Raw genomic sequence first — 26,329 nt, forward strand, 5'->3', positions numbered from 1 at the left:
TTGTAGAGGAAAAGAAGATCTACAACTTTCGTTTTGGGCGGAAGTTGATTTGGAGCTCGGATCAAGGACAAAAATGAGATCGAACACAGCTAAGTAGATGTTTACTAAGCGAACGCGATTAGCGTTAACGACGAATTGAGTCCACGATTAGCGAGTTAATTCAAGATTAACGAGACGATTAACACAGGGGTGTTACAGCCTTCCCCCCTTAAAGGAATCTCGTCCCGAGATTCACGCACGAGAGAATTCAAACAGGCGGAAAGGGTTCGAAGATGTAATACCTGGATGAGCGTTTAAAAACTCCGGATACTTGGATCTCAGGAATTCCTCCTTCTCCCAAGTGGCTTCATCTTCGGAATGATTACTCCATTGAACTTTGTAGAATCGGTAGGTTGTGCGACGAGTAACTCGATCCTTGCGATCAATAATCTTGATAGGATGCTCAGGATAGGTGAGATCAGACTCTAATTGAATCGAGTCACTTTCAACAGCTTCAGTCGGAACTCTAAGGCACAATCTGAGTTGCGACACATGGAAGATGTTATGAACTGCAGAAAGATTTGCTGGAAGATCCAACCGATAAGCCACAGGACCGCATCGTTCCACAATTGGATATGGACCGATGTAGCGAGGAGCTAACTTCCCTTTTATTCCAAATCTTTGCACGCCTTTCCAAGGTGATACCTTTAAATAGACATGGTCACCGACTTTAAAGACGAGTGGATCTCTTCTTTTATCCGCATAGCTCTTCTGTCGGGACTGTGCAATCTTTAAGTTGGCTTGGATAAGGCGGACTTGTTCTTCGGCCTCTTGAACCATGTCGGGCCCAAAGATTGTTCTTTCTCCGGTTTCAGACCAATTGAGAGGTGTACGACATCGACGACCATACAGGGCTTCGAATGGTGCCATTTTGATGCTCTCTTGATAACTATTGTTATAAGAGAATTCAGCTAACGGCAAACATTGATCCCATTTCTGTGGATAGGTCAAGACGCAAGCACGGAGCATATCTTCCAAAATTTGATTTATCCTCTCGGTTTGGCCGTCTGTTTGAGGGTGATATGCAGAGCTGCGAATAAGATGCGTTCCCAAGCAAGCATGTAATTGCTCCCAAAAACGAGCAACGAACTGAGTTCCACGATCGGAGATGATAGTCTTTGGCACACCATGTAAACATAGTATGCGATCCATGTACAATTCCGCATATTGCTTAGTCAAGTACGTTGTCTTAACTGGGAGGAAATGTGCCGACTTGGTTAATCTATCCACTATAACCCAAATAGAGTCGTAACCCTTTTGAGTTCGAGGTAAGCCGACGATGAAATCCATACTAATATCTTCCCATTTCCATTCTGGAATATTCAAGGGTTGAAGAGTCCCAGTTGGTCTGAGATGACTGGCTTTAACCCTTCGACAGATATCACACTCTGACACATACTTGGCTATTTCCCTTTTCATCCGAGTCCACCAAAATCGTTGCTTCAGGTCTTGGTACATCTTGTTGCTACCCGGATGAATTGATAGTCGTGAAGTATGGGCTTCGTCAAGAATTTGTTTTCTGAGCTCAAAATTCTTAGGCACCACTAATCGGTTCTTGAACCATAATACATTTTCAATATCTTGGTGGAAGCAATTCACTTTAGGGTCTCCTTCTGACAGTCTTCTCTGAATTTCCTTCACCCCTTTATCTTGCTTTTGTGCCGCTATGATGAGATCGCGAAGAGTAGGAGTAAGCTCTAGATGAGTCAATGTGCCATGTGGTACAATACTTAAATTCAGCTTTTCCATTTCAAAGCAAAGAGATTCGCTTAATGGTATAGCTGAGATGCAATGACAGTGAGCTTTGCGACTTAGCGCATCGGCAACTACATTTGCCTTTCCAGGATGATAATGCACTTCGAGCTCATAATCTTTAATCAGCTCAAGCCATCTTCTTTGACGCATGTTCAAATCAGCTTGAGTGAAAAGATATTTGAGGCTCTTGTGATCGGTATAGATATTGCACAATGAACCTAAAAGATAGTGTCGCCAGATCTTCAGAGCATGGACGACAGCTGCTAATTCAAGATCATGAGTGGGATAGTTTTCTTCGTGACGCTTGAGTGATCGAGAAGCATAGGCAATCACTCGGTTTTCTTGCATCAGAACACAGCCGAGTCCTGTGCCTGAGGCATCACAGTAGACATCAAATGGTTTTGTAGTGTCTGGTTGGGCCAAGATTGGAGCAGAAGTGAGAAGTGTCTTCAATTTCTGGAAAGCTTCCTCACATTGGGCACTCCAATAGAATTTGACACCCTTCTTAAGAAGTTCAGTCATCGGCTTCGCAATTCGGGAGAATTCTGGAATAAATCGTCGATAATACCCAGCTAAACCCAAGAAACTGCGGATTTCAGGGAGTGAAATTGGGGCTTCCCAATCGAGTACATCTTGTACTTTACTGGGATCCACAGAGATGCCCTCAGCAGATATGACATGACCGAGGAATGGCACTTCCTTCAGCCAGAAGTCACACTTGCTGAATTTGGCATAAAGCTGGTGCTCTCTCAGACGCTGAAGTACGATGTGAAGATGTTGGGCATGTTCTTCCTCATTCTTGGAGTAGATCAAGATATCATCAATGAAGACCACGACGAACTTGTCTAACTCCGGCATGAATACCGAATTCATGAGGTACATGAAATAAGCTGGAGCATTGGTTAATCCAAAGGACATCACCAAATACTCGTATAACCCATAACGAGTAGAGAAGGCTGTTTTTGGTATATCCACCGGTCTGATTTTGATTTGATGATAACCAGATCGTAGATCTATTTTTGAGAATACCTTAGCTCCGGCTAGTTGATCAAAAAGAATATCAATACGAGGAAGTGGATATTTGTTTTTGATGGTGACTACATTCAACGGTCGATAATCCACACATAGCCTCAGTCCGTGATCTTTCTTCTTTACGAACAGAGCCGGGCAACCCCAAGGTGAGGTGCTCGGTCGAATAAAACCTTTATCCAACAACTCTTGTAGCTGGATTTTTAATTCAGCTAACTCACTCGGAGTCATTCGATATGGCCTTCGAGATATGGGCGCTGTGCCAGGCTGTAACTCAATGACAAACTCAATATCCCGATCGGGAGGCATGCCTGGCAAGTCCTCCGGAAACACATCGGGGTATTCACAAACCACCGGAATTACTTCTAGAACTTTCCCCTCCAGATGGTATATGATAGTGGCTGGAATTTCATGCTTGGAAAGTTGAATATCCATAGAACCATATATGGGGGAATTAATCCGAATGACACGAGAAGAAGTATCAAGGATAACACAGTGTTCCTTCATCCAATTCATTCCAAGTATGATATCTATCCCTCGGCTTGGAAGGACAATGGGCTTAGTTTGGAAGATTTTTCCACCCAATTCAAGGGACACACTCGGAATTATTCGTTGGGTGTGCAACCGTGCACCCGGTGTACAAATAGCATAAGGTCTTTTTATTTGAATTTCTTGCAAGTGGAGTCGCTCTACGCATGCTTGACTGATAAAGGTATGGGATGCTCCCGAATCAAATAACACAGTAACAGGGCAGTGATTAACGGAGAACGTACCCGCCATCACTTGGGTGCCCTCCGGAACTTCCTCCAGAGTGGTGTAGTTCACACGACCAGTCTTGGCAGGTACAATCTTCTTTTTCTGATCCTTCTGGCTGGAACCTTGACTCAGTGCTGGAGTCTTGTAGATGTTCTGCCGAGGTGGCAGACGGCAGTCTCGTGCAAAGTGCCCCAGATTACCACAATTGTAACAGGGGTAGTTGTTGGGGCGTGGAGCTTGTAGCATTAGGGGTCTCTGCTGCTGTGTCGGGAAACGAGGTACCCACGGCTGCTGTTGCTGGGGTGGCCTAGCGACCCAACGGCCCTGCTGTGGAGGACGGTTTGAAGCCTGCTGATTCCCTGTCGGAACCAGCTTGTATTTCTGGGGTGCATTGCTGGAGGATCCAGCAGGTGCCTTTCTCTTCTTGTCAGCTTTGTGTGCCAGCGTGGCATCTTCCTGCGTGATGGCCTTATTAACCAGATCAGTAAAGTTGTTGCACGTGGTGAGAGCTAGCTTGTCTTGAAGCTTTGTGCTGAGTCCCCTTCTGAAGCAATCCTGCTTCTTCTCATCAGTATCCACATGAAAACCGCCGTACTGAGATAGCTGATTGAAGGTTTGAGCATATTGCAGCACGGTATTAGTCCCTTGCTTCAGGGCTAGGAACTCTGCCATCTTTCTCCTCATCAAACTGGTAGGGATGTGGTGTGCTTTAAAAGCTGCCACAAATTCATCCCAGGTGAGACGTGTACCAGCGGGAAGTAGAGCCTTGTGATTGACCCACCATATTTTCGCAGGTCCCCGCAGCTGTTGCGCCGCAAAGGCGGCTTTGTCCATCTCTGTGCAATTGAGGATGCTGAACTTATCCTCAATGGTGCGAATCCAGGCATCAGCCTCAAGGGGATCATCGGCCTTATGGAACAGAGGTGGCTGGGTGGCCAGAAAACCGACATAGTCAGTTTCTGCTGGTGCTAGCGGGGGAGCATGTCGACCTCTGCCGGCATTGACTTGGGCTTGCACCAGTTGCCTTATCAACTCCGTCTGCTCGTTGCGGTCTGCGATAAGAGCTGCAACAGCTTGAGCCAAAGAGGGAGGTTGTTGGGGCAGTGCCTCGTGATTGTCATTGTCATGGTTATCACCCATCTGCAAAAATAATCATTCCCCTGGTTAGCCATTTCGCTAGCAAGACTAATCCATGCAAGTAAAGAATGTGCATATATAATATGAACACACGGCATGAATCATTTCTCTCGCGAGATGGTTCACCAAGGGAATTAAATTTACTTGCTTCGGTTGAAACCGTCTCACCCAACAATTTCCGTCCAGAGTAGTTCTAACGTATGCAATACTAAACATCGCTCACAAGTTTTCAGTTTTGAAGACGATCAAAGCGCAACTCAAAGCTGAAATTCCACACACTGATAGAAAAGCTCATTACGGAAGTAAATTTTACATTAAGCAGCCACGATGCTTAAGCTGGAACAAGGTTCAGTACAACCCAAGCCGTGCTACGGCAACAAACTAACATGGGAGAAGGGTTCACAAACGACCCTACAACACACCACTACGGGGTCTTACACGACCCGGCTACACACCACACTAGGAGGGTTATCCTACATGACTCGAACTACTGAGCCACAAAAGAATTCTCAACCCAAGGTTAGCCTAAAGCTCTATGTTGGTCATCCTACCCAACTATCCTACAGTAAGGCTACACTGCAAGGGGAGAATCAACACTATCCCACTGCGTCCTCACGGAGTCCCAGGTCCCGACTCGACTCCAGACACTCCCTCGATCTCCTCAGGGTCCTCTTCCTCTTCCTCTTCTTCTTCTTCTGGCTCCTCCTCTGCTGCCTCGGCCTCCATCTCTGCTGCTGCCTGCACCTGAGCCTGAGCGTCCTCAATCCACTCCTGGGCCTGCTGAAGCTGCCCCTCAAGGTGCTGCACCATCTGAGTCCTGTTCTCTAACTCCTCCTGCAACTCCTGAATCCTGATCTTCCTTGCTCTAGACTTGGCCTTCAGGGTCTTGATCTTGTCCTGGGTACCAATCATGTGCTGCTCATGGAGGTGAGCCTCTCGAGCCTTGCTCCTGCATATCGCATTCTCCTCGCGAAGCTGCTCATACATGTTGCTCAAAGCTGAGGAGTAGCTGAACGAGAGTGCTGTCCTGACATTGTAGTCGGGCATCATGTAGTTCAGGTTGCGGTTCACCCGATCTGTATAGGCCTGAGTAGTCTCATCCCTCAGAGGAAACACACTGTAAGGAGTATCTATCACCTCTGCATTATGCTTCTCTGAGAACTCCTCAATAGCCTTCCTAGCTGCAATCTCCCAGGAGTCTGCCAGCTTCCTACCATAGACAGTGAGCTGCCACGAGTCCCAATCCAAGCGAGCGGGGCAAGCAGGAATCTTCACAATCATCTGACAGCACTCTGTGCCCAGCAAGCTAGACTCGTGTCTGGAGTACTGTCAACTATCTATTATATTCCTTAGCGCATCTAGCGTCAACTTTTCGAAAGAAAAAAAAAACCCAAAATCGTTGCAAGATAAACACCCCAGTGCAATTTAGAGCTCTGATGCCAGCTGTAGCAGCGCCGTCCAAATTAAACCGGCTTAAATGCACTAACCATCATCTTAATACTTAATCCAGTTACTGTGCACTTAAAACGGTGTAACCTGACAGGCTGTCGGGTAAAATCCCGATTAAACTACTGTACTCCAGGATCACAATTGCACTTAGACCCGTACGAAGACGAGCACAGGTGTTACCAGCATACAGAAATCTTCAAATTAATTTACAACACCAGTTTTACATAAAAGTCTTAAATACAAACAACAGAGTTCAAACGCACAGCGGAAGTTTAAAACTGAGTTCGAAATACAATACGATAGCTACGACGACGATAAAAGGTGAGCTCCACATCCTGCCCACCGATGTGACGCCAACCTGCCCAATCTTCACGGGGAAGACGGGGCCCACTCGACAGTCCAACCTGGAGGAAGCGGCTGTCCAATCCAGGACGCACAGATCTCCTCGAAGTCCGCAGGGACACAACCTGCTCAGAAGGGTTACAACAACAACCCTGAGTATACTAATACTCAGCAAGGCTTACCCGACTCTGGGTATACTTAGCCCATTATCTAGACATGCAAAGCTTTTTGGTTCTGGAGTTCTTTTGCTGAAAAGCTGCTAGAAGTGAATCCTTACTTTCAATATTTTAGCTCCATTTAGTATACCAAGTATTACTAAGTTCGCATATTCATCTAAAGCACACATGGTGGAACAGATTATCTTTTAGTAACTTCCAAACCAGTCTTTTCCATCCCGTTTTCAATTCAACTTCTTACTACGATGTGACAAAGTGACCAAGGTTCTCTTAACCGAGAGAGACGGCGAATCGATCCGATTTAACCTTGCAAGGTGGACCTAACTCACACGACACGCGTAAACCCCGTCGGGCCACACACGTCAACTGTTCCCATCATCACCCCGACGTCTGAATCACGCCTGCCAAAACCCGGGTGAAGGGTCCCTCACAGCGAACTCCCAGAGAACTAGGAGGCGACATACACTCCCACACCCGCCATCATTCCACTCCCAGAGTAGCAGGTCGCGATTCAAAGTATCGTTGCAAATCAGGTAATTAGCTTACCGGTTTCGACTACCTCCTACTTCCGGCATGTGGTTAGTACTGTTCAAACTCAGTCATCACTGCCAACAACGGAACGGTCCTCAATCGACACAGGCGGAGATTTCTTTTCATCCATTCTATACCATTAATCCAACTCATTTCCACCCGGTCTCCAATTCTCTTTACTCAACAAAACATTTCAAAGCCAAGGCTAAGGGATCAAGATCTTAAACTCGCGAGTGACAGTAATCACTCGACTTCTACCGAAATCCTATTTAGCAGAGCATTTCTACCGACACCTGCATACTAGTATAGGCCCACGGTACCTAGGGAAAACATGCATACTATGGTTCCATTCAACTCCTAGAACATAAATGCACAATACTTAAATAAACATTGAATAAATTGAATTAAGGTTATGCTCCGGGGCTTGCCTTGCAGGTCAGCGGGGTTAACTAGGTCTCCGGGGGCGTGCTCAACGTCGTCCTCCTGCTGGGTTCCTTCTCGTGGCTCCTGAACCGGCTCAGCAACTAGCTCGTGGACAACGTCGTTCGTGGCGTCTACACGAATAAAATATGTCATGCAACAGTTAGGACACAGAGTAATGCATAAGAGCTTATGATGCGAAAACAAAGTTCAAACATTTAGCCTGAAGTGTTTCCTTCGGAAATAACAACTACTAAACTTACTTGCTTAGGGCAGCAGCGATTAAAACAGAGGCTTGCTTTGCATGCATGAAACAATTAACTAACAGCACTTAAAAAGGAAAAGAGCATGGCTAGGAAAAATATAAGTAAAAACTCTAACATGCAAACATGATCTAGCAACTAAAATTTACCAACTTAACGATAAGCAGTAAAGCATGCCACCCAAAATTTTCCAACAAAGCTGCTGCTAATAAAGCATTTAAAATAACCCTAGCAAGGTCAAAGGAACATAAATAGATCTACCCAAAAGTGCATAGCAACAGGCCATGAAACTTTTACAGTGGGCTACACATGAAATGAGTAAGACACTACGAATTTTCCATAATTTTTAGAGCCATGGAACTTCCTACAATAATTATACTAGGTTTAACGCAAACTAAATTTTCATCACAGCAAAAGTGACAAAACATAGGCACAAGTATTTTTACTCAGAAGCTTGTGATTTTAGAATCCTAACAAAATTTGTTTGGCATTTTTCGCATTTTTCTGTGATTTTCTACGCAATTATGAAGTTTCAGCCGAGATAAAATAAAGAAAACATAACAGATAAAAGGGGGGGGGGCTGACAGCCGGGCCCCACTTGCCAAGGAGCCCAGCCCGCCCCCTCCTCTGCTTCACGCGCACGGGCGGCGCGCGCTGGCCGCGCAGCGGCGCAACGGCCGTCGGCCCGCGGCTCGCCGGCGGCGGTCTTCCCGGCCGCAGCCAGGGCTACCCGGCGGCGCCGGCACAGGGCGGTCGGGGGTCGGGGGCGCGCACGGGACGGGCGCAGGGGCGCGCTTGCACGGCGGCTCGCAGCGGCACACGGCCAAGGCAGCGGCGGCGCGCGATGTTCCGGTCCGGCAAGGGCCGGCCGGCGGCGGTGGTGGGCGGCGCGAGCACCAGGGAGCCCAGGCGGCCCTAGGGCGCACGACAGCGGCGCACGGGGAGGCGCAGGGAGGGCTGGCGGCGTGCGCAGTGGGGGCGGCGGCGCGTTCCGCGGCGGCGCGAGGCAAAACGGCGGCGGCGGCCGCGGATTCGGGCGGGAAGAGGGTCGGAGAGTAGGAGAGGGTTGCAAGGAGCTCACCACGGCTCGATTTGATGCGGAGGATGGTCGGAGGAGCGGCTCGACGGAGAAGGGCGGAGCTCGACGGGGATAGCAATGGTGGCCGCGACGGAAACGCCCGATTCGGTCGGGAAACAACTCGAACGGGCTCGGGGAGGGGCGGAGTGGTTGCGAGGTGAGGTCGCGCGGATCCAGGCACGACGAATCGAGGCGGGGTGGCGAGCTTTGACCGGTGCGACGAACGACGACGGCCCGAGCTCGTCTCTGCGCTACGAGTGAGCTCGAGGAAGGAGAAGACGATGAAAGGGGAAAAACGGAGACGGCACCGCGACCGGATAAGGACGCGCAGCGCGGCGTGCGAGGATCGTCGACGGCCGACGCGTGGAGCGGCGCCGACGAGCACAGTCGCCGGTATGGCGTCGGGCGTCACAGTGACGAACACAGTGGAGACACTGTTTCTTCGTTTAAAAGATTTTTGCCCGAGTTTGACCAGTTGAAACTCCAAATTTCATATGGGAACATAAAATTTGGCCAAAATAAAAGTTGTAGAGGAAAAGAAGATCTACAACTTTCGTTTTGGGCGGAAGTTGATTTGGAGCTCGGATCAAGGACAAAAATGAGATCGAACACAGCTAAGTAGATGTTTAGTAAGCGAACGCGATTAGCGTTAACGACGAATTGAGTCCACGATTAGCGAGTTAATTCAAGATTAACGAGACGATTAACACAGGGGTGTTACAGATGACCTTCGACGAGTCTGGTAATTTTTACCTTTCCTGACTTCCTAACTTGTTCGCCGCGTCCGAAGGGGTTTTTACTTTTGCTTTCTGCAGTTGTATCGGCGTCGATGCAGCAGCTGTTGGCCGTGATGCACAGGCCTGGCGCGACTGGGATTCTCTCTCCCGAGAAAGGTTTGTGGACTTGTTTTATTTTTGTCTCTTGAACAATTTCTAGAGTTCCCGAAGGTGATTTTGTTTTTGATTCAGGGTTTGATGCTGCGGTGGCTGAAGCGTCCACCTCCGACGCTGCTTTCATCGTTGGTGAGCTAAGTAAGAAGCTTACCCATGCCAGTCGGATGTTAATGCAAAAGGCTAAGGCAGATGCTGATCTTCGGGAGAAAAGTGCCACCGAGAGATTGAGCCTGGCTGATAAACTGCGGCGGGCTGAGGCGGAGGTTCTCGCTCTGAGAGAGGAGAACCAGCAACTGAAGGTTAAGTGCTCGAAGTTGGAGTCAACCACTTCGGATAACGAGAAGGTTCTAGAGAGCCTTCGGAGGGCCGTTGAGGTGGACGCAAACAAGAAATCTGCCCTTAAGAGTAGGATAACGGAGTTGGAATAGGTTCAGACTAGAATGGCAGAACTCGAGCGGGTCATACCCGAGGTTGCCAGACGGGCCGAAGGAGTGTACCAGGAGTACAAGAAGGCTCTTGGTGCCCTTGGAGCTGAGCCTTTGCCCTTGCCTAAGCCGGTCGAAGGTCTTCAAGTTTTCTTTTTGCTTTTGGACTGGTTGAAGTCGGAATTCGAGGGCCTTGGCGAGGTGATGAGCGTGGCAAATGACAACGCGGCCTCTGTTTCCTTCGTGGGGCTTGTTGGAAATCTTCTTCGTGTCGGCGCAGTTGATCTTGCCCGACTGGATGGTTTTCAATATATACCGTACGAAGGTTTGGCGGTGGAGGTGGCAAAAATTCAAGAGTTGAAGGCTTCTTTTTTTGAGCGTTTCTGGGAAACTTCTGGCAAGGTTGCTGTTCGGACTCTGGCTGCCGCAGCTGCTGAGGTAGGGTTTTTTTTCAGCAATTTTTCTTTTTTTTGTTTGTTTTTTAATTGGTTTTGTCTATTTGGTGCAGGAGGCTTCTCCTGATTGTCCTTCGGAGGATAATCGAATGTCCGAGGATCGGAGATCTCCTTCGGGAATTGGTGCTGCTGGTTCTTCCGGGGCACAGGTCTAAAGATTAGCTTGTGGGGATTTGTTTCTAGGACTTGGAATTTTTTTGTAAATATTCCCGTACTGCAGGACGCGAACAATGCTAGGGTAATGATGAGCTGGGTGGCCTTCAGCCTTGCTCATCCTGGATGCAGCGTTGCAGAGTACTTATGCTGGTCCGGTCGTGATTCGTTGTAATTTTCGTTTTGCTGTCTGAACGCTACCTTCGCAAAGATTTTCAAAGTGTATAATATTCTTTCTAGGCTTATTATTGCGCCTTTCGGGTTGCCTTTCTGTGCGTTTCCTTCGTTTTTTCCTTCTGGATGCAACCTTCGAGATTACTTCTTCTCATCCTTCGAGGTGCTCTGATTTGCGCATCCTTCGAGATGCTTTGATCTGTGCATCCTTCGAGATGCTTTGATGTGTGCATCCTTCGAGATGCTTTGGTGTGTGCATCGTTCGAGGTGCCTTGATTCGTGCATCCTTTGGGATGCTTTGATGTGTGCAACCTTCGCGGTGCTTTAATGTGTGCATCCTTCGAGGTGCTTTGTGACACTTTGTTAAAATGCTTCCTGTATTCTTTGGCTTCGTTAGTGATGTTGGGACCCGAGGAGTTAAGTGCGAGGAATTTTAAGAAAAACGTCTCCCCCCTTTCTCGCACTTGGTTCGTTGGTGTCCCTATTTCGTAGGTTTGGGGTTTGTGCTTTTGGTGCGTTAGTGCTTAGGTGGTCATGATTCGTTCGGGTAACAAGTTGCTGCCATAAGAGACAATGCGCGCATATTTGCTCTTTGAAAAACGTCTCCCCCTTACCTGCGCGGCGTTGTCTCATTGGTTTGTCGAATGAAGGATGCCGAGAGTTCGGAAAGAAAAAACGTCTCCCCCCTTTCTGGCATCCGTCTTTCGATGCTTTCGAGTCGCTTTTTTGTCGAAGGTTTTTTGGTTCGAATCATTTGTAAGGTCGAAACCCTTTTGCGTTTTTGCACTTATTGTGCGTTTTTGCCGAAGGTTTTTTGGTTCGGACCTTTTGAAAGGTCGAAGCCCCTTTGCATTTTTGCACTTATTGTGCGTTTTTGCCGAAGGTTTTTTGGTTCGGACCTTTTGAAAGGTCGAAGCCCCTTGGCGTTTTTGCACTTATTGTGCGTTTTTGCCGAAGGTTTTTTTGCTTCGGACCTTTTGAAAGGTCGAAGCCCCTTGGCGTTTTTGCACTTATTGTGTGTTTTTGCCGAAGGTTTTTTGGTTCGGACCTTTTGAAAGGTCGAAGCCCCTTGGCGTTTTTGCACTTATTGTGCGTTTTTGCCGAAGGTTTTTTGGTTCGGACCTTTTGAAAGGTCGAAGCCCCTTGGCGTTTTTGCACTTATTGTGCGTTTTTGCCGAAGGTTTTTTGATTCGGACCTTTTGAAAGGTCGAAGCCCCTTGACGTTTTTGCACTTATTGTGCGTTTTTGCCGAAGGTTTTTTGGTTCGGACCTTTTGAAAGGTCGAAGCCCCTTGGCGTTTTTGCACTTATTGTGCGTTTTTGCCGATAGTTTTTTGGTTCGGACCTTTTGAAAGGTCGAAGCCCCTTACCGTTTTTTCACTTATTGTGTGTTTGCGTTGATAAGTATGCAAAGTTTGCGGGTTCTGCATACTTTGCTAACTTACTTTTTTGTTTAGCATGCAGTTGCTTGCCGAAGCTTGCCATTTTGGCTGCTTAGGCGAGAGTGACACTGTTTGGGGAAAATTCATTGTATTTAGATAGTTTACACTGGGTCCGCCTCGTCAAAAACCTCACCTCCTGTGCGGAGTTTCCCTTGTGAGGAAAAGAGTACGCCCCATTTACATTGTATGAAATAACTGAAAATAAATGTGAAGGTCCGCAATCGCTTATAGCTTCGCAATGCGTCCTTTTTACAAACTTAAACGTAGTATTTTTTGAGGCTGTCGGCATTCCACGGATGCTGCAGCTCATTTCCTTCGGCGTCGGACAAGTGAAATGATCCTGGCCTGTTGCTTTTTATTACAAGGAATGGTCCTTCCCACTTGGGTTGTAGTTTGCCGGAGGTTTCGGCATTTGCCTTCCTTTTTAGGACCCAGTCTCCGACTGCGATGTCCTTTTTCACTATTTTCTTGTCTCTCCACTTCGTTGTTTCTTGTTGATATTTTTCTAGATTTTCCGAAGCTTGCAGGATGTCTAGCTCTATGAGGTCTTTCTCCTCCGAGGGTGTGCCCTCGATTTGATGAGTCACCCTTAGGCTTCGATTCTTAAGCTCTTCTGGTGTCATTGCTTCGGCACCATATAGTAGTCTGAATGGGGTGAACTTGGTGGTTCTTGTTTCTGAGGTGTTGTGGGACCAGATGACCTTTGGGAGTTCATTTGCCCATTTACCCTTTTTCTGATCAAACAGGCACTTCTTGATGCTGCCGAAGATGATGTCATTGGCCATTTCGACAGCCCCGTTTGATTGTGGGTGGTACACCGAAGCAAAGATTACCTTCGTGCCTAGTCTGTAACAGAATTCTTTGAAGAGCTGCGAATCAAACTGTTTTCCGTTATCGACGGTGATCTCCCTTGGGACCCCGAATCTGCAGACGATGTTCTGCCAAAAGAATTTTCTGATTGTTTCCGACGTGATGTTGATGAGTGGCTTGGCTTCGATCCACTTTGTAAAGTACTCGACAGCAACTGCTGCGTACTTGTAATTTCCCTGAGCTGTGGGTAGGGGTCCCACTAGATCAATTCCCCATCTTTGAAGAGGCCAGGAGGGGGGTATAAGCTGAATTGGCTCCGAAGGTTTTGTGGACATCGGGCCCATCATTTGGCATGCTTGGCATGTTTTCACTATGTGCTGAGCATCCTTCAGGGCTGTTGGCCAAAAGAATCCTTGCCTGAAGGCTTTGGATACAAGTTGTCTGAAGCCAATATGAGATCCGCAAGACCCGGAGTGTATTTCCTTGAGGAGCTCGATTCCTTCGGTCGTTGAGATGCACTTTAACCATGGGCTGGTTACACCTGACTTGAATAATTCTCCTTCGGATATGACGTAGCCCCTTGCTCTTTGGAACATTTTCTTTTCCTCTTTCTTGTTTGGCAGCTCAATGTTTCCCCAAAGGTACTCCATTATGGGTGCTCTCCAATCTTCGGCTGAGATGGCTGAGTTTTGTTTTTCTTTCTTCGGTTTGACTGAAGGTTCTTTGATTTCTTCGAAAAATACATCTGGTGGTAACTGTTCTTTTCTTGATGCTGCCTTTGCCAGTTTGTCTGCTTCGTCGTTCATGTGCCTCGGGATATGAACGATGTCGAAGCCTTTGAAATATTTCTCCATGGATCTAACTGCATCAAGGTACTCAATAAGCTCTGGTTTTCTTGCCTCCGAGTCCTTTTCGATGTGATCTCTGACAACCTTCGAGTCTGTTTTGACTATGAAGTTTTGGTGGACAAGGGCTTTCATTTTTTGAAGTCCCAGGAGCAGGGCTTCGTACTCGGTTGTGTTGTTGGTTGATGATTCTAATTTGCCAAAGTTGAGTCGTGCTGCGTATCTTGTTTTTGTTCCCGAAGGAGACTCGATGATTGCAGCAATGCCCGCTCCGTCGTTACACCAGGCCCCATCGCAGTGCACGATCCACGTTTTAGTCGAAGGTTCCTCCTTGAATGTTGGGGATGTCCAATCGGCAATGAAATCTGCTAATACTTGAGATTTAATGGATGTTCTTCTTTCGAAGTCTATATAGAACTCCGATAGCTCCGAAGCCCATTTTGCAATTCTGACTGAGGCCTCTCTGTTGCTGAACAAGTCATGCAAGGGTTGATCTGTTACCACGATTATCTTATGAGCTTCGAAATAGTGTCGAAGCTTCCGGGCAGACATGACTACTGCATATGTGATTTTTTCTAGCTCTGAGTACAAGAGCTTCGAGCCCGCGAGAGCTTCGGATACGAAATAAACAGGCAGTTGCTTCTTTTTTCCTTCGCTCTCTCTCTCTCTCGAGTACGAGCGCTGCGCTGACGGCAGAGTAGGATGCTGCAATGTATAGGAGCAACACATCCTTCGGATCAGGTGAGGTCATTTTGACCATGTTCTGCAGGTGGTTTTTGAGCGCCTTGAGGGCTTCGCTTTGCTCAGGGCCCCACTCAAATTTGTTTGCGTTGCGAAGGACCTTGAAGAAAGGTAGGCTTCGGTCTGCAGAGCGTGGGATGAATCTGTTTAGGGCTGCAATCCGCCCTGTAAGTTTCTGTACGTCCCTGATGGACCTTGGCTCCTCCATGTTCCAAAGAGCTTTTACTTTGTCAGGGTTTGCTTCAATGCCTTTGGTGGACACAAGGCATCCTAGCACCTTTCCTTTGTGCACTCCAAAAATGCACTTGTTGGGGTCCAAGGACAGTCCTGCTTTTCTTAAGCTTGCGAAGGTTTCAGCCAGGTCTGCCACGTGGTTGCTTCTTACTGAACTAGTTACAACAATGTCATCAACGTAAGCCAAGACATTCCTTCTGAGTTGATGCTCCAAGACTACAGAAGACATCCTTGAAAAAGACTGTCCTGCATTCCTTAGTCCTTCGGGCATTCTTACGAAGCAGTAGGTGCCGAATGGGGTTATGAAACTTGTTTTTTCTTCGTCCTCTTTCCTCATCCAGATCTGATGGTATCCGGAGAAACAGTCCAGTAGGGACATGAGTTGACTATTTGCCGCATCATCGACGACTCTGTCGATTCTTGGCAATGGGAAATCATCCTTCGGACAGGCTTTATTGAGGTCTGTGAAGTCAATGCACATGCGCCATTTGCCATTCTTCTTTTTGACTGGCACAGTATTTGCCAGCCATGTTGGGTACTTGACTTCTCTAATGACATTTGCATCTAGCAGTCTCTAGACTTCGGCCTTGACTGCTGCGACTTTTTCATCTGCCATTTTGCGAAGTTTTTGCTTCTTCGGCTTGATGTTTGGGTTGGTGTCCAGGCGATGCTCTATGATGTCTCTGCTGACTCCCCGGAGGTCGTTGGCGGACCATGCAAAAACATCTTGGTTCTTTCGTAGAAACTCTAGTAGTTCTTTCTCCTCTTGAGGCTCTAGTGTTGCATTGATAGTAACCATTTTGTCTGGGAGGTGTTAATCGAGGGGGACCTTCTTGATTTCACAGTCTTCTTCGAAGGTTGTTTTCTCGCTGTCCCCTTGGTGCTTTTCGACTGTAACTGGCTTGGATTCAGTCCGAAGGTTGTGCACATTTTTCTGTCCTGGGGTGTATCCCCGTTCAATGTCCCGTGCAAGTTGCTGGTCTCCGCGATCGGTGATGACCCCTGCGGGAGCTGGCATTTTCATGCACAAGTATAGTTGATGGACGATAGCTTCGAACTTGTTGATTGTACCTCTTCCTAAGATTGCGCGGTATGGGTACGGCATTTCTACCACATCGAAGGTGATGTGCTCTATTCTTGCGTTGGCAGTGTCTCCGAAGGACACAGGGAGTGACAGTTTGCCGATTGCGTTCACTCTCTTTCCTCCGAATCCCATTAAAGGGATTTCCGAAGGTTGAAGCAGGCTTCGGTCGATCCCCATCTTATCGAAGGTGTCGGAGAAGATGATGTCTGCAGAACTGCCGGTGTCAACTAGTATCTTGCCAATCCTCCAGCCCTGAATGTTTGCCTCGATAACAAGAGCATCTGTGTGTGGGTAGCTGATGAGGTTGACATCTTCTTCAAAGAATGTGATCGGAGAGTGTGACCACTGGGTTCTCTTTGTTGGGCCTTCGGAGACGATGCAATGGACTTGACTGAAGTAGTCCCTGCGTTGCCTTTTGTTCTCGAAGTCCAGGGTAGAACCTCCGGAGATTGGCATGATCATGCCGAAGGATGGTAGTGCCGCGGGTTGGCTATTTGTGGTTTGGCTTTCTTGTTTTGGTGCCAGAGCTGGGGGTGGCGGTAGCTGTTCCTGAGTGGGTTGAATGTTTTGCGTTGTAGGGTTTGGCTGCGGCTGCCAGCTTTGATTGTAGTTGTAGCTAAACATTGGTGGGCGGTATGCTTGTGTAAATGGTTGAGGTGGAACGAACGAAGGCTGTGTGTACTGTATTTGTTGAGGTTGTTGGGTCTGTGGCCATGTAGTGTGGCCAACTAGCTTGGCCTTTTTCTCGGCCTCCATTCTGTCGAGGATTTTCTTTTTCTCCGGGCAATGGTTTGTTCTGTGGTCGGAGTCAGATCCATGGAAGTGACAGAAGAATTTTTTGGGGTCACGCGAAGGTCCACGACCTCGGCCCCTTCCTCTGCCGCGACCTCTACCTCGTGCCCCGGACGAAGGTTGCTTGTCGTTTGAGCGTTGAGGCTCTGACTCTGGTGGTGTCATGAAGGGATCGAAGGTTATCTGATCCTCATCTTCGTGCGAAGTTTCCAGAGGTAAGATGAGCTGGTGAACTGGCTGCTTCTCTTGCTGCCATGTTTGCTGGTTGTACTTTTCAGCCTGGCGCATGATTCTTCTTTGCTCGACCCTTCTGCGGTGGTCGGCATCTGACTTCGCGTACTTTTCTGCTTCTAAATAAAGCTCCTCTAGAGTCCTCGGAGGCTCTCTTATGAGGTGGGAAGCAAGCTGACCAGGCAGTAGTCCCTCGATGCATTTTTCTATAGCATCTTTCTCCGGGAAGTTTGGAATTTGAGCCTTCTTTTGGACGAACCTCCGGAAGTAGTCATAGAGGGGCTCGCGGTCATGCTGGGGGCACTTGAAATCTTTTACAGTGTTTGTAGTCAGCCTTCTGAAGCCCTGGAAGTCCTGGAGGAGTCTTCCTTTTAGCTGATACCAGTTGTTGATTGATTGCGGAGGCAGGTACGAATACCAGTTGGCCACAGAACCTTCGCAAGCCATGACGAAGGACTTGGCCATGGTGGAGTCGTCACCTCCGGCCGAAGCGATGGTTGCTTCGTAGGCCATGAGGAACTGAGTTGGATCTGTTGTGGCGTTGTACTTGGGGAGTTGAGTTGGCTTGTAGCCGAGCGGCCGTGAAGTTCGCTGCAGAGCGACTGAGAGTGGCGAGGTCGGGTCAAATGGGAGGTTGACCGGCGGTGGCCTTTGGTTCTCATTATGAGCGAAGGCTGTCTGTAGGATGACACGATTTTCTTGCTGGGAGGAGCCTTCGGGCATTTCTTGGTATGCCCTCTGTAAGCTCTCAACTTCTGCCTCCATCTCTGCTAGCCTGCGCCTTGCCTCGGCTAACTTGTTGGCTTGGTCCATTGCCCTCTTTTTGGTTGCAAGCTGGGCTTCTATATTCTTTTTCTTCATTTCGAGGGCTTTGAGCTTGAGTGCAGTTTCTGTGAGTTGATGAGCTTCGGAGTTTTCAGTGTTATCAAACTGGTCTCCGTGAGGGGGAGCTTCGTTGTTGATCTCTTCCATTTGTGGGTTGACTCCTTCGTGCTGCGGTTGGGGGCCATCGAGGTTGCGGCCAGGCTCAGTGGAGGTGCTTGTGGTGCCGGCGGTGGCTTTCTTCTTCGCTGGGGCCATCGAGGGTTGTTTTACGTGCTGGAACTGTGGGCGCCGCTGTTGGGATCTTTGCTTTGTAGATGCCCAAACATGGAGCATGAACAGTAGGAAAGGTGGCAATGAAAGTAAATGTCGAGCTCTCCAATAATAGTCAGAAAATTCAACCCTCTACACTGTGGAGAGAGGGGGCTATTTATACCCCTAGCCCTCGGCCAGGTTTTCCTAAATTGCCCCCTCCCAACTCATTTACAGCTCACTCTCGGCCGGTTTCGGGGTAAAATTACAAGGTGAGAGGTTTACAAATCCGACCTTCTCACGCATTTGAAGGGTGTACAACTCCGACCTTCTTACATACTCATGTTTTACTCACGTGTCTTCGGTCGACGAAGGTCACCATAATCTTCGGGTGCCTCCGGGAGTTTGGGTCATGAAGGTTCCATCAACGATCAGCCGGACGCCACCGTTCCCGGTCGCAGGCTCTTCTCCCGAAGGTCTTGACCTTCGAGTCTACGTTTCCGAGTAGCCATTCGTCACCTTCGGCGTGGTGGAGGCGAAATCCTTCGGACTGAAGGTCTTGGAGTTTGCGCTTGCGCTTCAGGGCAGCTATCCGTTACCTTCGGCCTTCGGAAGGTGACATCCTTCGGACCGAAGGTCATGGTCTTCGAGCTTGCGCTTCTCAGCGTTCATCCGATACTCTCGGGTGCGCTTAGCTCCATTTCGTTGTGGCCCTGCAAACAGGTTAGGGGGCATTTCCGAGGGTGAAGGCTTGACCCGAAGGTCCAATCCCCAACAGTAGCCTTTCCCGTAGTGGGCCCGGGGGGCCACTGTCGGTACCCTGTAGTAGGGATACCCACTCCTACTGCAACAAGGCAGGACTCGCGTAGTCATCCATAACTACGCCCTAAGGGGCGGAGCAGCCGGGCCCAGGGGTCCGGCTCCTACCTCATTAGGCCAACGGCCCCGGACCCGTTCCCCGCTCTGGGAACGGGTCCGGTGACGCCACGTGTCCCTGAGGAGGGGAAGCTTCGCGCCAACAGCCGAGGGCTCGGACCCCCCATATGGGTCCGGGACCTCCCTGCGTCCGTCTGGACCTCCCACGCGCGTAGAACCAATATACCGCCGGGGCGGGGTCCGGGGGCGCCACGTGTCCCGCAGGCGCAGGCGCGGGCGCGAGTCTTCCGCTGGAAGACTCGCCCACCCACCGCATTCAATGCGGGTGGTTGAGGCGTGCTCTGCCGCCGCGGCACGCGGGGCAGTTTTTGTCAGGCCTCACTGTAGACCGCATATTACCGAGGTATACAGTGCAGCCGCATGCGCCGCATCCGCGCAGAGCCCGTCTGCCGCATTAAATGGATACGACGGCACGGCACCCTTTCATCATACCGCCTACGCCGCAAGCTACACGGCCCGTTCAGCTACGCGGCAGGCTCTGGCAAGCTACGCCGCAAGCTACGCCGCAAGCTACGCCGCAAGATACGCTCTGGCGCCGTTTCGACAAGACAAGGCATGGCTATGCCGGACGGAAGATTCCCACGGGCAAGACAAGGAAATCTAGGAATAAGATCTCCGTCGCCTGCAACGCCATAATGTCTGTACAATATGTTATTTTATACTACATTGCTGGGCCCATCTGTTGGGGACCCAACGGCTATGTACACTCCTCCCTTGAGATATAAAAAGGAGGAGTACGTAAGGTCATGGAGAGATAAGGCCAAGCCAAGCCAAGGCAGTCACAACACAAGTTCGGATTCACTCCGAACAATCCCGTTCTCAACCTTTTGAGAGCGCAAGCAATACAATACACAGTGGACGTATGGTATTACGCTCCAGCGGCCCGAACCATTCTAAACCTTCTGTGTTCATCGAGTTTTTGCATCTAGATCGGACTAATTCTAGCTACCCCCGAGTACCCACCATCTGGGTTTAGGCGAGTGCACTACGCCACCCAGCTGTGGGTTTGCACACCACGACAATGTTCATGGAGTGGCGGGCGATACCGTCGCTCCCAGATTATTTTGCCTTAAAATCTGCAGTAATAACATGGCCGAACATGAGTCTGCAATCTACTAACAGTTAATTCTTGTTATGACAAGTTGTAAGACAATTGAACTTCAAAATCTAGGTATCTTGGTCTCGTTTTTGCTATTTTTAAAGTAATAAGATCACAGTTACACAAGTTTCAAGCACATTGAAGTTAGCGGACATCAAAGATAACATTGTAGCCGAAATCGCATATGGTCCTCATCACCGAGGGACTTAGAAAGCGGCACTACTACAAGCAAGCAGCACTAAAGCAAATTAACATCCCATGGCTCATCATTTGAAGTACTTTCTGCAGAATGAGTCCGCAGCATCAGGGTAGTGAATCCTGATGAAATTCTCTAGACACTTCTTGTAGGAGAAATCTTGACTTGATCCATCTGAGGTTGTAACGTACAAGCACCTGCTGCTACGGAAAGTTTGATGCTTAGCAACCTGCAAGCAGGGAAGCAGTTAATCACATGGATATTCCCTAGTTCTCCATCTCATGCAAAGATGAGCTGAAAGGGCTTACCATAATGTAATTGCCCTGACCGGACATCTTCTTCTCCTTCTCCGGGTGGTACATTAGAACATTGTTGACGATGAACATCTCATCATCTAGAGAAAGTTTCATGCCATCCCTGCTAAGTATTGAATGAGAGACTGTCAATAGGGATAAAGACACAAAAGGAGCCACCTGGTGTCTCGAGGGGAAAAAAACAGGGTATTATCTGTTGTTGCAGTTTCTTGGACCTTATGATGTTCAGGCTAAATCTATCATGGTTATCTTAACTTTCAGCATGTTATTTGAAGACTCCTAGTTTTTTTGAAAACTTATCCAGCATCGGCTGAGATGGTTTGGACATGTCCAACGAAAGCCTCCTGAGGCGCCGGTGCGTAATGGGGTTCTTGAGCGCGTCGATAATGTAAAGAGGGGTAGAGGTAGACCTAAACTGACGTGGGATGAGTCGGTTAAGAGAGACCTTAAGGATTGGAATATCTCTAAAGAGATAGTTTTGGATAGGAGCGCTTGGAGACTAGCTATCAATGTGTCTGAACTTTGAACTTATTTCTTTTGGGTTTCATCTCTAGCCTACCCCAACTTGCTTGGGAAAAAAGGCTATGTTGTTGTATTTGAAGACTCCTAGTTGCTTTGCAAGCGAGATTTTTTCCTTCAAAATGCATTACGCCAGGAAACGCACCTTGATTCACGGATGATCCTCTTTACATTTTTCATGATTGGTTCAACTTGTGCATATATCTGCTGCTCCACTGGTGTGAAATTGTAACAGATACCTCCTTGTCTAGCAATGCAATTATTCTGGACTCTCGAGTTCCTGCTGTTACCACCTCCATGGTGTGCTCCTGATTTCCACATGCCTCTACCACCACCTCGACCAACACCACTATTCTTCCTAGTGCATTCACCTGAGTTAGATGATTCTGCAATGCCATATTTCTGTGCGCCTGCAATATTTTTGCTACACCAACTTGGCTTGTCACCTTGGTGTGTCACAGCTGAGCTCCAGCTATGATTTGGTTGTTTTCTCTCAAACAGTTGGCCGCTAAACCATTTTTTGTTCCAACCGCCAGAGCTAGTTGATCCTGCAAAAGCAGAATGCAGAGGACCGCCTGGTCTACCATTTTTCCAGTTTGCAGCTGAGTTCCGGTTACTCTTATTTTGCATTCCTTGGCATTCCTGCCTAGTGATGTGTATTCCAGTCCTCCTACCCTTTAAATCAAGCAGTAGGGAATCAACCTGGTCTGTCCAGGAGATTGGAAGGTTTTTACCCAAACATATTATCACCTCATCCTCTTGAACTTGATCCTCTGGAATCATGCCGACATCATACAAGCATGAACTATGAAGAGTCACTGTGTTCTGTTCAGCAGCTCCTATTGTTTCTACTGTTGCGAGGATGTCATACAAACCATACCCTCCAAGTATTTCGTTGCTTGCAACTGTGAAGGACCACAATAAGTTCAAAAAAGATGGGAAATAGTGGATGATCCTGTTCTGTGCAATAAGAGCGCCAGAGTGGCACAAATAAGTTAAATGGCGTACCTGGTTCTCATCCTTCCAGTTTAAGATGGGAGTGGGCCGGGTCGACCAAATGGGTAGTTGGCCCGGCCCACGAGAGCAAGGCCAATGGGCCACATGGGCCGGCCTCAAATCAGAGAAGGGTCCATAAAAGCCGAAGCCTACCGACCCAATTGGCAAGATGGTGGTCGACCCAAAACAATCCTACCATCCCACACCATCTAACAATCCCACAATCCCACACCATCAAACAATTGCCCAAACCAATTGTGAAACACTTCGAAAGCACAAGAAAATAAGGTGTGAAGAAATTTACGATGGGATAGATCGGATCCCCAATTGAAGCATGCATTCACCCAACAGATTCAAAAGAAGAAACGGCAAGGGAGAGCAAGCTGCTAGATATAATCATCTGGATTTATTATTGACAGACACATAAAGGATCGAGGGGCACAACGAATTCGATCGGTACCACCATCTAGCCCATTCCCATCCTGACTTTCAGTGAATTTCGAAAGTTGAGGCAGTCCCGATCGCTGGTTGATTACCCCAAGAGCAAGCTGATACAATATTAGCCAGCTGATCAGAGTCGACCTTCTCTACACTCTTCCGAAAGCATTGTATTGGTCTCTGCAGCATGTTTCCTAATTTTTATATTCTGGTTGACAATATAGGCACTTGTGCACGAAAACCGGAGAACTCAAAATAAATGGATGGCACTTACAGGTAGCAGTGTAGCTTCCATAAATGGCGCCTGAATCTTCAGGGATTGTAATGTGGCCTTGCAACCTGATCTACCAAAGTCATGCAAGCTACCTGTGCAGGTCATGCTGCTTGCCACAGTTGTCAGATGCTCTGTGAGAACTGATTTTGTAACCATTCCAACGGCTTTGGAAAGGTGCTGAAAGGATGATCCAGGAGGAGAGCAAAACATGAGAAACCTGGTCCCATGGCGGCGGATCCCCCTGGTCCCGCAGCACTTGGTTGCCCTCCCCCTGTTTGTAAGGGATCCGCAGCTTGTGCAGCTGCAGCCGAGCCACCAACCCCGGAGAAATCAACATTGTCAGCTGTACTTGAAGCCTACATTATCAACATTACATGTATTAGTCATATGGCATATTTAAAAAAGATCATTGCTGAATCATGAAAGAACAAATACATATCACATAATTTGTGCGACTAAAGCTCAAATAAACAACGGTCCAATGAATATAAAGCAGTTCAATTCCATGACACAAATACATTCCACAGCATCCACTGAGGAAAAGTAGTAATGCAAATTACAAAATGACATAACATAACTACGACGCCATGGCATCGAAATGCATGAGGGAACAGGTTAAAAGGTTATTTCTCTAGAAACGTTGGGTCCGAGTAGGCATTCTGGATCCAGGACAGCCGCTCCTCCGGACTTTGAAAGTATTGGAATATAGCTCTCCACCTCTCCCTCTGGAACACTTTGGTAAGGAAGAAAAATTCATGGCTGCTCCTGGAGATGCCACATGCAACTGCCAAATCCAAGCAGTTCTTGATGTCCTGCTCCTCATGCTTCTTCATCTGCACAGCTTTGTCCACAATCTGTTGCGGTGCTTCATCTGTGCCGTCCAAATCAACTACGAGCTTTGTCAGAAGTTTGGTCACTTTCATTTCTTCCTTCCTTTTTGAACATGGATTGCCCCATAAGGACTTCTTCGATGGACTTGTAGCTGTTGAGTCCACGGCCATTGCTGCTCTTGCTTTCTTGGAAGGACTTGTAGCAATAGACTTTGTTGCCGCATGCCCACACTGCTTGACCTCTTGCGGCCTTCTGAAGTATTTGTGGGACTTAATGAATCACCAAAAGAGGGTGCAGAATCCTCTGTAGCTAACATATTGCCCCAATCAAAAATACACTCTTTGAACATGTCAAACAGTTTGTCCTTCCAAGGTGGAATGGGCCTCCTCAATTTGGGAAGCTGCTCAGAAAATCTCTGTACAATTAGCAAAGTGCATGTATGTGAGTATCATTTTCTAGTGAGGTGAGAAATGACAGAAACAATAAATGTGAGGCCTCAAATGTTGTACCTTTTTTTACCCTGACCCAGACAAATTGGGAGCATTGTAACGACCGGTACCACTGACAGAAACCCCTGTATGCTTATCCAGGTATACACAACCGCCATAGAATTTTTTGAGATAACTTATGCGGTTCTGCAACTGCCTGACGGAATGCTTGAACCCAGTCTTTTAAAGTATTCCTTAGCAATGGATCGGTAGCCAGCTTGGTTCAATTTACCATTGGGACAATTCCCTAGTATTGTTTGGTCTATCCATAAGTCGCAGAATGTATTGGTGTTCTCATCGTTCAAATTTGCAACCATCATAGGGATTCCTCTCTATGAACAAAAATGGAACGTCCTCGTTAAGTAGGCTCCTAATTAGATTTTGTTTATTGTTTGTATGAAACTAATGAACAACAATTAGCCTAATTAATCCTAAACACAAAGTAAGCATACGGATGTGCAGATAAAAGAACATAGTCAGAGTGTCCCAAATCAACTGAAATGAGAAAGCATGAGAGTACAGAGGGCCTCACCGAGGATTCATTGTCGGTGTCGTCGTCGCTTTCATCGTCGTTGTTATCGGTGTCGTCGTCCTCCGCATGCCCTGCGTCGCCGTTGTCGTCAATGTTGATGGCGTTGCGCGCAGCGGACTGAGTCCATGAGGTACCCGCACTGGGAGATGGAGGGACACGGCCGGAGCGACGTCCACGTCCACGGCCACGGGCGTCGCTCCCTTCACCGCCTTGAGCTGCGATGGATGAAGACGCGTTCACGAAGAAGCCGTTGTACGGATGGTTAGGATGTGGTGTGCCGCCGAATGAAGCGAACCGCGGATCCTAGACACGGAAGGGAGGGAGCTATGGATGGGCGCCGGCAAACGGGGACGACTGTGTTGGGTTGATGCCGAACGCTGCCGGCAGCGGATAGTAGGCACCGTAGCCCACCATGTGGCGATGGTTGCCGGGGAAGGCGCCGGATGGGGAGCTTGGGTGGCGCCGGATGGGGAGCTTGGGTGCCGAAAGCCGGCGGCCACGGATAGGGGTTGCCGAAGTTCGGCACCGCCGCAGGGTGGCCGCTGAATGAGGGCGCCGGAGGAAGGTTGAATACGCACGCCAGGAGCGCCAGGGTTCACGGATGCATGGCGGCGAACGGATCCTCCGGCGGCCATGGAGCACATCGGAGAAGCGCTGCTCAGCCTCCGTGCACCAGCAGGATGCGCCGCCGGAGGTTGATGACGCGGCGACGTGGCCGCCCTCGCCGGTGGGCTGCTCGCCGAGAGACAAAAAGTCCCCGAACTCCCCGTCGCCAGGACTGGCCATCTCCGCGCAGGAGGGAGTGGATCCGTCAAATCAGCTGCCGGATTTGCGACCGGCGCCGGTGGGGAAGAGGAGGGACACCGGTGGTCGCCGGATCTGCGACGGGCCACCGGGAACCACGGCCACGCAGCCTGGTCCCATGGCGAAGGAGCAGCCATGGCGCCGGCGCCGTGTTGCCTCGTGGGACGCGGGAAGCTCGCTGGGGGCAGCAGGCGGCCGATGGGGTGAGGCGGCGGCGGGCGTTCGGCCAGGCGGCGGCGGCGCAAGGAGGCGGCGTTGCGGCGCGGGAAGGGAAAAGGGGGTGGGGTGGGCATTCGGTTCTCGGTTCGGTTGTTCGGTTTTTGAAAGAAATTCGGTTATTAGGAAATGGGAACCGATTCGTTCTCAAAAATTCTTGGAACTGAACATTTTGGTTTTCGGTTATTTCGGTTCGGTTTCGATTCTAACCGAACTAACCAAACTTTTTCGAGAGAGACTAAGATGGCAATAAATATATGTGTTATAAAGAAAATTTATGCAATAATATATTCATTTTAGACTATGTTAATCTATTAGAGAACAATAGCTAGGTAGGAACACAAATATATAACAAGTCA

At 48.6% G+C, this 26,329-nt stretch overlaps 1 protein-coding gene across 8 annotated transcripts; it reads right to left on the bottom strand.

Annotated features, from left to right (window-relative positions):
* Window positions 1-20,416: 20,416 nt before the first annotated feature.
* LOC120682213 (DNA-directed RNA polymerase V subunit 1-like) lies at window positions 20,417-26,051 on the bottom strand. Of its 8 annotated transcripts, none has more exons than XR_005678292.1 (7): window positions 24,440-26,050; window positions 23,100-24,345; window positions 22,400-23,005; window positions 21,891-22,296; window positions 21,537-21,837; window positions 20,867-20,975; window positions 20,417-20,787 (listed from the first exon to the last, which is right to left on the bottom strand). XR_005678292.1 is itself a non-coding variant. In XM_039964014.1 (7 exons), exons 5-7 carry the CDS (start codon window positions 22,172-22,174, stop codon window positions 20,629-20,631), a joined length of 909 nt encoding a protein of 302 aa, XP_039819948.1. In that variant the 5' UTR covers window positions 22,175-22,296; window positions 22,400-23,005; window positions 23,100-24,345; window positions 24,440-24,750; window positions 24,951-26,051; the 3' UTR covers window positions 20,417-20,628. The 8 variants fall into 8 exon arrangements, 7 of the variants coding, with proteins under 7 accessions (XP_039819948.1, XP_039819949.1, XP_039819951.1 ...); XM_039964014.1 differs by having other exon boundaries at window positions 20,867-20,978; window positions 21,537-22,296; window positions 24,440-24,750; window positions 24,951-26,051; XM_039964015.1 differs by having other exon boundaries at window positions 20,867-20,978; window positions 21,537-22,296; window positions 24,440-24,750; window positions 24,939-26,051.
* Window positions 26,052-26,329: the final 278 nt, after the last annotated feature.

Source organism: Panicum virgatum, chromosome 7N, assembly GCF_016808335.1.
Source record: "Panicum virgatum strain AP13 chromosome 7N, P.virgatum_v5, whole genome shotgun sequence".
Classification (NCBI taxonomy): Eukaryota; Viridiplantae; Streptophyta; class Magnoliopsida; order Poales; family Poaceae; genus Panicum; species Panicum virgatum.

Coding starts and splice junctions, on each gene's coding strand:
- LOC120682213 (XM_039964018.1), bottom strand. CDS start 22,174: ATGATTCCAGAGGATCAAGTTCAAGAGGATGAGGTGATAATATGTTTG. Junction 20,979..21,536: donor AGGATCATCCGTGAATCAAG/GTGCGTTTCCTG, acceptor TTCAATACTTAG/CAGGGATGGCATGAAACTTT. Junction 20,788..20,866: donor GTCAGGGCAATTACATTATG/GTAAGCCCTTTC, acceptor CCCTGCTTGCAG/GTTGCTAAGCATCAAACTTT.